The following is an 11,809-nucleotide window of genomic DNA, read 5'->3' on the forward strand; positions in this document are numbered from 1 at the left end:
TTACAACCTTATATGAGCATAGTAAAATACCCAAATAAGACATTTATTTTTTGTATCAAAATCTTTAAATTGTAATATGTATTATTTTTGGTTTCTGCTGTTCCTTCTAAATTTTTTAAGTGTACGCCTATGCCCTAAAAATTAAATACCTTCCTAATAATATTCCTATAATTAATTAAGATTTTAAGAAAATATTTTATATGAACATAAAATTGTTTTAATCAAAATATTTAAATTTATTGTAATATTTTTTAAATCTTAGAATCGAAATCTCAGCCATTTAAATCGAACCAAAACTTCAAAATACAGAAGTAAACAACATGGCGTCTGTGGTATCAGAAGATGAAAATTCTGATGACAATTTTTCAGATTTTTCCCAATATTCCTTAGCGTGGGAAGAAAATATGTGTGAAAGAAGTGAGAATGATTTTGTGAAATTAATCGGAAATACAAAACCTAGTAATGTAACCACTAATATTTTTAATAGACAGGTATGTTTATTAACCTAACCTAAAATTATATGTCAACATTTAGAGTTTTTTCTTTAATTTTGTAGTTATATGGACGTTTTGCCAAAACTCCTAGAGCAAAGACTGAAAGAATATTTGATAATATCCACACAAAATGCAGATTTGCCTTAAATTCACTTATTAAGGACCCAGATGCATAGTAAGTTAAGAAATATGTGTTCAATTAATCATTCATATAACATTTTTCTATTATAGTAGTCATATATTTATGGGCTTTACAATGTGTGGACAATATTTTTTAAGTTATACTGAAAAAATGTATGAGGATTTGGGACCTTTAAATTTTAACACTACCTACGAATATGAATTATATTTATGGAAGTTTATTCCCGGACAGAAACTTATTTGTTTTTCTAAACACAAAATTTTTAAGCACCTTAAAGGCTCTGAAGTATTAGACAAAATAATGTTTATGCAATTCCCAAAAGACATGTATAAGATTGTATGTTATGGATTAGCGTAAGTATCTTTAAATATTATGTTTTCTTAATTTTGTTGATAACATATAACAAGAATAAATACAAATATTTTGCTAACATGCTTGGATTGCTCTTCCTTTCAATTTCTTACAGAATCAAATAACTTAAATGTTAATTAATCTATCATATATTGTTAATTATTTAATGAATCTTGATATAAGTAAGTTTAATATATTTCAGGGCCACAAATCCAGATTTAGTTTATATTTCTATTTTAACTATACCATCACCAAAAAGCTGTAAACATTGCAATGGAAATTTTTTGCCTTGTGATGGTAAGTATTTCTTAAGCACCTTTAAATTGTAATTTAAGCTTGTTTTTTAAAAATTCTTTATCCACTTTGTGAATCTTAAATTTATCAGATACTAATTTACCTTTGATTATTAATGGACATTTTTATGTTAATATTTAAATATCCTTATTGACCATCCATATATTTTTTATGGTTTCAGAATCTGTGAATCAGGGATGGTGTGTAAAACATGGATTTATAATTCACTACATGTTGTCAATGTCCCAACCAACTCCTACATTTGACCCTAACATTTCCCTGGCATACCCAAACCACTTAGTAATTAACACGGGCCATCACATACACATTTTGAATGTATCAACCTCTGAACCGCCTCAAGTGTATGTATCTTTACAAAATTTGAAAGACGAAGACTTAAAATTAACGTCACAGACACCTACACACACTTTTAATGATACATTGAGCGAGGTCTCTGAATCGCCTAGCGAACATTTCGGTTCAAGTAGCATAGTTGATGCCATATTAGAAGACTTTAGTGAGTATGATTTAGAATCTAGTGAATGTAATAAGCCATTTCACGAGTTAAATATAAGTTGTGAACCCCTTAATGTTACTGGTAAAAGTTATCACAATACTCTAGTTCAAAACATTGTAGATCCGCGATTAAAACGGTTACAGACTACTAGTAAAGATTATTTATTTTCTGTACCTCAAGGTTCGGGTGGACAAAAACCTGTTGAAAAGACTAAAATCGATAAGAAAATAGCCGAAAAAGCATACGAGTTCATTGAAGAAAATGAAAAGTATGAAAAAATTAGTTCGTTTAGAAAAAAGAGACTAGCTGAAAAGAAGTATGAATTTTCAGAGGATAACAGCGAAAACATTGTACCTTTCAATTCACTACGCCGCGAACGTAGGTATTTGTACAGGTCGCAGAATCGTTGCATTCGCTCGCCTGATTTTAACTCATTATTTTTAAGCCCTAGATCATCGGGTTTACGTTCCCCCATGCAATCTCCTAACTCCCGTAATGGTCAATTCTCCCCGAGTGGTGCTCGAAACCTATATTGCCCTTCAGTCCGGAACTCACCCCATCATTCCAAGTCCCCCATCAGTCCTAAAGATTCGGCTAGAAAATTTTACGTGTACTCCCCAAGCTTGGACAGCGATTGTTCAGATTCTGATTCTAGACTGATATTAAGGACGTCCAACATTTCTACCTCAATTGATAATCGATTTAATTCTAACGGGTTACTTATAGTGGACCCCAAAATGGATACGCCTAAATGGATCAAGAAAGTCGTTCGCAGGTATTCCAATGGAGACTTTGAGAACAGTTCTTTGGTTTCTGGACAGAGCAGAGGTATGCCTTCAAATCACTTATTAACATTTTGACAGTAGTTGTAGACATTATAGAGGCAGGCATTACAAACTGGGTAGATTTTACATATCGATATCTATAAACAGTTTTATTAAAATCATTCTTTATCTTTTATTTAAATTTTCAACTGGCTTGTTTTTTTTGTTTTTCAGTATCGATATGAAAATATTTCAGAAAACTGACAAATTTTCGTGGAAATTTTCTAAAAAATAAATTGATATTAACCTCCCTTCCTCCCTTATTATTTTAAAATAAAAAATTTAAATATGTTCGCTTTTTTCAACTAACAGATTTTCCTATTAACTTTATCAAAACTGTTTTTCATTATTTTACCTTTTACACATATCAAACTTAACAAAAAAAATCATAAATTCGGTTTACTGCAGAATTTTATCTTATAACACCAATTTAGAAAGTCAATAAATACTTTGAATATTATATTATTTAATAAATTTATCGGTAATCTCTCAGTAGATCTTGTGAAATGAGGTCGCAGGTTTCGCATATACAATTTTTTTTGAGGATTTCTAAAACGTATGTGTCAAACAATTTAATGAATCTGTTATTGGCGTCATTTCTCCAAAATCGTTCTAATTATAATTTATAAACATTCAGAAAAAGTAGTAACAATCGGTTCATTCATGTTTCATTGTGCAATGTTTAAAAAATGTATTTACTATAAATACAACTTTAAGATAATACTTATCAGTGATAAACAGCCGTTGAAAGTACTACTTTAGTGCAGATGGGCAGACTGAAGTAAATAATGTACCATCTGCCTTTAACAGTTATCAGACATTGAATTGAGTTGAATTTTTTGGTAGAATTACTTCATACATTAATGTCAATAAAAGGCATGATTAAAACTTTTTTCTGGAAATTTCAAGATTTGGAACATTCATTATATTAACATTGACATTTCTGTCATATCTTATTATGTTGCAAAGTTGGTAGTGCCAACAACGGCCGATAGTAGTAGGTGGTCGCTTAGGTGTAAATGTACACATTAATTTGAAAATACGAAAAAAAATCTATTGATAGAGTTGCATGAGTTTCAGTAATATCAAGTTCCAAAAATCTGATTCACTTCTGTATGCCACAAACCATTAGAATAGTTGATTTTTAAATGTATTGCATTACTGAAGAAAATACTTATAAACAAATAAACTATTTTTAAAAAACTATTTAGAAATTAGTGTCTTTACAATTTGGAAATTATTATTATTATTATAAAGAAAGATTAATAACATGCCAAAAAGCTAAGATTGAATATCATATCTTACACATCAAAATCTATTTCCGATGTTGTGTTTGTAGCATCTTTTGAGTTTCAATGATTTATTAATTAAAATGATGAATTTCCCAGCTATGCAAAAAACAAAACCAAATTAAAGTGAATTCTAAATGAAGATAGTTCGCTATTTTTTATTAAAAATCTATTTTATTTTAAGATGACTACAATATTCCGATAGAAATACCACTACTAGTGCAAAGTTTGACGGAACAGCACTTGGATGTCATCCCAGAATCCAGAGTGGACCAAGTAACTGAAATGCAACTAATAGTAACACAGAGATCGTTTGACTGTGAACAGTTTGTCCAGAGAAGAGCCCAAAAATTGTGTTCAGAAGCTCATCTTGAATTCTTGCACTGTGACGATTACGATATTAAAATCATTCACGTAAGTTTAAACAATACAGGGAACCCTACAAGAAATTTTCAGTTAGCTGATGTATTTTTTAATTGACAATCTTTATCTACAGTGTGTCTGCAGATTACTGCTTGGAAACGAGAAACTTTCTTATTTTTTGTTTATTTTCTCTTTTGAGAAGTCATTCTTTGTTCAAAAGATAACATGTGAAGTAGTTGGAGTGAAGTGGCTTTTTTTAATTTTATAACAAACGTTCTTATTATCCTATTCACATAACGTAACCATTTTTTTTTTCAAATTCCGTAATATTTTTTAATCGTATCTAATGAAACATTAACAATATTGTCTCTTACCTTATTTTTTTTAATAACTCAACAGTATTTCCGAAATCGTCACCTTGTTAAACTTTTTATTTCAATTGTTCCAAAAATAAAAATCAATAGCTGAATACACATGCAAAGACATATTGGAGTGATAAATTGTACCAAATAATCGTCAGATAAATCGTTAAGAAAAATCTTTCAGACAAATCTTAGAAAGTACACTAATACAAAGTTTTATTGAATCGAATAAAGTTTATTTGACAGTTTATTCGTTACGTCTGAGTCATTCACAAAGATTTATCTCTAAATTTGGTAAGATTATTCTGTCATCGTTGATCTTTCGGAAGTCCAAAAAATTAGAGCAATTTATTTGTTACTCGTAAGTGTAGTAATCAAGACAGAAATTAACCGATTTTACATATGGCGCAGATATTTCCTCCAACATGTACTAACACGCAGATGACGCTCTACAAAATATCGACTAATAATTCACAACAGATTTATCTGCCGTTTAATTGCTGTGTTAGTGTACATGACAAAATAATCGCTCCAAATTATTTGGCAGCAATTTATCCGCCAAAATGTTGGTATTTTATAATTTTTCTTGATGACCCAAATTAGCAGTTTTGTCTTTACAATTTATGCAATTCAACGATAAATCGGCCAAATCGGTCGATAAAACTGCTCGTGTATATTCAGCTAATAATGATCAAATTGGAATTTTGATATCATTTAAAGTGTCAATCTTAGAATCATTGTTGAGACTTGGGTTGGATACCTATGACCGGAAAACTGTATCAGCTGTATCATAGATAGAAAGTAGGTTTTCTAAGGTTGCCTCATTTGTACACTGGATGATCGTTGGGGCTTACCATTTTGGGCGCAAATACTGCTTAAAGAATAATTACTGCTCCTTCTCTGACTTGTAAGAGCACTAAAAAAGGTTTTTCCATAACCATGAAACAAAACGTGATCTTTTTCATAATTTGATTTTTCAACTTTTAAACTTCAACGTACTTATGCTACCTGTCTTGCAACAACTTTATTCCATAAAAAAAAAAGATTCCTGTTGGACCTCAACTTTCAACTGATTTTCATCTATAAAATGACGTCTCCTGAGGTGCTTTTCGGATTACTGAATAAAATGAAAGTCGTGCAGAATCAAATCTGGACTACATGGAGGATGGTCCAGCAGAGAAATGCACATTATCGTGAACAAAGAAAGCGTTTTTATGACGGAAACCCACACGTTTTTGATCAATTGCCTTACATAATTTTGTTAATGTAGGCTCTAATTTTGTTTCTCAATCCCAGTGATATATTCAAGTTTCATCATCTGTCACTATTTTATTTCCTGCCTAAGCAGTTTTTGTCCACAAGTCCAAAACGTGTGTCACTATTGAATTTCCATCATGGCTGGATAGGTATTTTTCCTAGTACCCCTCGTATAATGAGGAGTAGAGGATATTATTTAAAAACGAAATTACTAATATTAAATTCAAATTTGGAATTTCACAAATAACTTTTTAATATGAAATTTTTGTAAAATTAAAAATGCCACTTTGCTCTTTTTTGCTCTCTCTGATCAAAATTTAAACTAAAGTTTCCCATCTCTGGGTAGTGATCTGTGGAGAGACTGTATTTGCTTCATCTAATTTTTAGATTTGTCCTGTAAACGGGCATATAATTTGCCAGGCTGTAATAAAAATAGGTGCTCTGAAGAAGATGGAACCTTACGGGAAACCAGAAAACTTCACGGCTAGTTTTCTATTCACGTGGAGTATTGAAACAGACGCTTTTGACGTAATCGAGCTTAAAGAACCAACAAAACTATTGCCTTCTAACGAACCTCAAGAAAAGCTGCTATATGAAATTCCTAAAAACAATTTTAGTAACGTCCTCATAATGGACTATTATTACACCACATCGAAATCAAGTCTCAGGGATTATAACAATTATTACGAAGTTTGTTTAGGATCTGCAAATATACCTACTAGGTCACATATGACCGTAGAATACTCGAGTGATAGTGACTGAATATTTCGACATGTTTTATTTATTTCTCGATTTTTTAGTTAAGTCGAAAATAGGTTTTGTTTAATTTTTTTATATTAAAGTGAATTATTATTATAATGAAACACCTAAACTCAGTTGTATGAATTTGTATATTTGATTACATACAGTAATAAGTTGACTGTGATTTTAACGTTGTGAAGTTTAAAAATAAATATTATTTATAAAATTTATTTGCAGTTTTTATTGGCATTTAATAAAATACGGGTGTTACAAATAAGTATCAAACCACCAAACACAGAATTTTGTGGGAAAATAATGGAACTTTCCAAAAATTCACCGTACTTTCTAATCAAGAGCCGAGGACAATGTTCCGAAGGGCCCTAACGTGGCGCCAGGGAGGAAATTTTTTACCTCGTCTTCCAAAATCTTGTTATTACGTTTAAAACAACTGCCACAAATCTGTTCAACTATGATGGTCAATGTTGAAGGACGATGCCTTCAGCAGAGATTCCTAGGATGACGCAACACGAGAATGAGAAATCTTCACGTTGCTTTCCAAAGTTCACAGTTGTCCACATCCCCAACGTGAAGTAAGGGCGACAAAGCTGTTCCAGGTTCGAATTTCGGAGGTCAAAAATTCCCCGAATTCTATGAAATTCCAACCTGATTGAAGAAATGTTCAGGAAGACAAAGCCGAGCAGTGGAAATAGTGCCCCAGTAAACTGAACCATGCAAGAGAGCCACCAGTGGAGATACTCCTGCCTGTGGCTGAACGTCGACCCAATCCATCAACAAATATATAGCCAGTGTACGGATACCTGGCCAGAGTTTGTACTCGTTCCATATTTATGCTTTGTGTCCTATGTATTATTGCCTACATTTATTATTAACAAACGGTAGTAAATAAAATATATTCCCTCATAAAAATCACCAAATGAGCTCATAACCCACATAGCTCCTCAAGCTCCTCATATTCTAACTGCGCTAAAGCTTTCTGAAAGTTAAGTTACACGAATTAGATTCAAGAGATGTCAAAGGTACTTGGCTGTCCCAAAAAATTTTATCGACTCATATAATGTTGCAGTTGTTCCAGCCTCTATACAGGCTGTTACAAATTCGCTTCTCACTACAGGGATCTCGGAAACGGTAAGAGATGCAAAGTAGCTTAAATGGGGACAAAGTTGCATAATGATGTGACCAACTTAATGCCTCTAAAAATCAAGGCTAACATGATTAGTTTTCGAAATATTTGAAGAAAAACGAAATTTTGGAAATCCGTTTTTGTTTCATTTCAGCTTTGTTTGAAGTGATATTGAAAAAGAAGAACACCTCATGGCAACTTTTTGCCCTCTATCGAATGGCATAATCAATTTTTATATGTAACGGTTCATCTCTACGGGACCATCATCAACTTCATTTATTTAAATACAACCCTGGAAATTTTATTACATTTTTTGCAAGCTTTCGTAACCCCCAATACTTTACTGCCTCAGCCTGAACTAAATTCGGACGTTCTGTCTCGAAAAACTCATCTTCAATGTATTTGTTCCAAATTTAACTAAGTTTTTTTTAGATATCTATGTTTATTGAATTATCGTACACTCTGTGCCGTTAGACCCTCTGAAATCCACCTAGTTATTTAAACCATTACCATCACACGTTACAATAAAACATTAGAGTTTTAATCCTGTGCTCATAGTTATTTCTAGGATTCTCGTGCTCAAAATTCAAACAAATTTCGATCTAATTTTTTTCAGGATATTCATACAAATACGTCTGACGTGCTCTTTCACGGTTATGGTTATAGGTATAATAATAAATTCTGATCGTATTAAGCGTATCTTCATTTTCAACATTTGCCAAAACGTAAACGTTTTTGAACATAAGTATAATATTCATTTTGGTAGTTGTTCATATGCGTTTTTTAGAATTAATTTGTCATAATGAAATTAAAATTGTAATAATGTTGTAATTTTGACGCAACAACTTATCGAATTATGTATGACCATCAAGTGGTGGAGATTAAATCTCTAATAATGTTTTATTGTAACGTGTTGTAGTAATAGTTTAAAAACTAGGTGGATTTCACAGGGTCTAATGACACTTAAAGTGTACGATAATTCAATAAACATGGAAATCTAAATAAAAAAATTGAGATATTTGGAACGAATACATTGAAGATGGATTTTTTGAGACAAAACATATGAATTTGATTCGGGCTGAGGCAGTACAGTATTGGGGGTCAAGAAGACTTGCAAAAAATGTAACAAAATTTCCAGTCGTATTTAAAGAAATGAAATTGATGATGGTCCTGGAGATTCGAAACGTTACATTTAAACATTGATTTTGCCGTTCGATAGAGGGTAAAAAGTTGCCATGAGAAAGGGTTCTTCTTTTTTCAATATCACCTCAAACAAGGCTTAAATGAAACAAAAACAGATTTCCAAAATTTCGGTTTTTTTCAAATATTTCGAAAACTAATCATGTTAGCCTTGACTTTTTACAGGCATTATGTTGGTCCCCTAATTATGCAACTTTCCCCCATTTAAGCTACTTTATATCTCTTACCGTTTCCGAGATCCCTGTAGTGAGAAGTGAATTTGTAACAGCCTGTATAGAGGCTGGAACAACTGCAACATTATATGAGCCGATATAATTTTTTGGGACAGCCAAGTACCTTTGACATCTCTTGAATCTAATTCGTGTAACTTAACTTTCAGAAAGCTTTGGCGCAGTTAGAACATGAGGAGGCTGTATACACAACTCCATATCATAAATTTCTGCCTGATAGATGGTTGCATTAGATATGAAAACTTACTGACAACCTTGTTTTTGGGTTACAACTACAATATACACTCGAGCTCTAATACCCTCTTGAGTTTTAGAGCCATTTGTGTACATACCAATGGCTATCTGTCCTCGAAAGGTCATTTCTATTCCTATTCGATTCCTCCCTGTCCCCTGTCCCCCTCCAAGGAGGTGAACGTTAAGCAGCTATTGTAATCAATTCATGTATGCATCCAAGGTTATCAATGTGGAATTCCATGTGCTCCACGGTGTCAGCGTTACCACCATGCCCCCCCCCCCCTCAACTAGCTTATTTCTCTGTAATTTTGCTATCAAAATTCGAATTATTATTGGACGAAGAAAGAATTGTCTCTGTCTCACTTTTGTGCAAATCTATGTCCTATTATTTTCAACTAAAGAACACAGAGTTAATAACTTGACTTGTTTATATGTAGGTGTTTTTGGTTGCTCAAATTACAGAAAAATTTAATCTTGTCCTTGATAAAAAATATTTTTACAAAAATTTTACTAACAGGATCCATGTACCACGTATCACTTGCGAAATCTACTGTTTCAAATTGTTTAAAAAATATGCAATACCATAACAACTCGAATAAATATTAACTGTCTGCCAAACATTCAAAAATTTTCAGTGAACAAAAACTACTGTAAAACACTTCTTAAAAATGGCTGATTGCTGCTGCCCTATCCCATGTGTTTCCTGTGTACCTTGCTACCCCCCAGAACCACAGCCATGTGCATTCCTTGCTCAACCATCCAGTCCTACAACCCTGATTTATGTGCCTATGATCGCACAAGCACCTTGTCCCTGCCCATGCCCATGTCCTTGTATGTGCTCTCCATGTTGTGAACAACAATCAAAACCTAAATGATGAGGAATTTATATTTAAATATTTCGAGACTGTGGATACCATTTCAATGCAATTGATACTAGTAATGTTACGTAAAAATATAGTGTAATGTATTTTGAAGTGTTTAGAACTGTAAGAGAATAATGCCAATAAGTAGATTAGAAATAAGTGTTTTACTGTAATAAATATTATTTCACCTTTCCCAGTCATTTTTATACATTTACGTTTATAAAATTATGATTGTAGAATCATCCAATCAAGAGACCTGGAGTTGTAATCTGTAACTTAAAATTAAAATTCTCTGGTCAAAATGAGAGAAACACTGTCTGTGAAGACGTTTGACGTAGACTGACTAGACTTGTGCTAATGCTGTATTTATTTACAGGTAAAAATCTGCGAATTAAAATTTTAAGTTTGGCTAGTTATTCTGATTGGGTATTTCTACACTGAAAAGAAATTTTTTTAATATCCCTTTACACCAAAAAGGATCAGTCAAAGGGTTCATTTACAAATTTAGTTTTGCATACCCAGAAATAAGTATCTCGTACTGAGACAGTTGATAGTAATTCACTACACAATAATAATGTGCATAAAATAACTTAAAGCTTCTACAAAGGACCCCGCAACTATCCTTATGGAAAACCGGTCCCGGTGGAATGGTACGAAACATTGCCGAATGATAGTCCTCAATGTGTCGATCAAAAAATCCATGGGACCTAGGTCTGAAAAACTACTGTTCTGAAGCTACAGCCTTCTGAAGTTATCGAATCCACGTGCTCGGTGACCATCAAGTCTAATGATTTATGGGCGAGTAAAAGCAAATATTTCTTTATAAAGTGACCAAGCTGGCTGTTTCTTGATGTATTTTCGTGTGCTGAATGCGAATCCGTGGTCAAAATAGCTATATCTTCCTTCAGTCTTCAGAAAAAATCGGTGAAGCACCTACTGAAGATCAGCGATAGCGACACATACTGCTTGAGCGACATCCTATGCTTTTACGCATGCTGAACACTTATCCATCCTCAACATATCTGCAGAATGTGCAAATATGCTGATGATGATGAGGAATGCCTCAGTCTTCAGAAAATAGCTGAAGCAGCTTCAGAAAACTTAACTGATAGTCATCGAGCACGTGGATTCGATAACTTCAGAAGGCTGTACCTTCAAAACAGTAGTTTTTCGGACCTAGATCCCATGGACTTTTTTGATCGACACATTGACGACTATCATTCAGTAAAGTTTCGTACCATTCGACCGGGACTGGTTTTCCATAAGGATAGTTGCGGGGTCCTTTGTATGTTATCTGTCTGTTTTATATGTACACATATTTTTGAGAATTCAGAAATTGCACAAACTATTCAAATTATTGAATTTATTTTTAAAGCAAGTAAGCAACTGCAAATATGATATTATACCAATACATTTTTTATACTAATCATTAAAAAACAATAGAGTAGTTTATAAGGCCTATGGCAAAACAGTATCACATTTATTTTGCAAATGTTACACAGAGTTA

At 32.7% G+C, this 11,809-nt stretch overlaps 1 protein-coding gene across 1 annotated transcript; it reads left to right on the plus strand.

Annotated features, from left to right (window-relative positions):
• Window positions 1–320: 320 nt before the first annotated feature.
• Window positions 321–6,805, plus strand: LOC108914464. Its single transcript, XM_018720292.1, has 7 exons — window positions 321–491; window positions 557–669; window positions 726–989; window positions 1,190–1,284; window positions 1,463–2,626; window positions 4,096–4,325; window positions 6,281–6,805. The coding sequence occupies exons 1-7, from the start codon at window positions 321–323 to the stop codon at window positions 6,653–6,655; spliced, it is 2,412 nt and encodes an 803-aa protein (XP_018575808.1). The 3' UTR covers window positions 6,656–6,805.
• Window positions 6,806–11,809: the final 5,004 nt, after the last annotated feature.

This window comes from Anoplophora glabripennis, unplaced genomic scaffold, assembly GCF_000390285.2.
Source record: "Anoplophora glabripennis isolate ALB-LARVAE unplaced genomic scaffold, Agla_2.0 scaffold532, whole genome shotgun sequence".
NCBI classification, from domain to species: domain Eukaryota; kingdom Metazoa; phylum Arthropoda; class Insecta; order Coleoptera; family Cerambycidae; genus Anoplophora; species Anoplophora glabripennis.

What these genes read in the sequence shown, in the direction of transcription:
- LOC108914464 (XM_018720292.1), top strand. Translation starts at nt 321, where the DNA reads ATGGCGTCTGTGGTATCAGAAGATGAAAATTCTGATGACAATTTTTCA. An exon ending in ATTGTATGTTATGGATTAGC is followed by an intron (nt 990 to 1,189) that starts GTAAGTATCTTT and finishes AATATATTTCAG; the next exon opens with GGCCACAAATCCAGATTTAG. An exon ending in GGTTTCTGGACAGAGCAGAG is followed by an intron (nt 2,627 to 4,095) that starts GTATGCCTTCAA and finishes TTTTATTTTAAG; the next exon opens with ATGACTACAATATTCCGATA.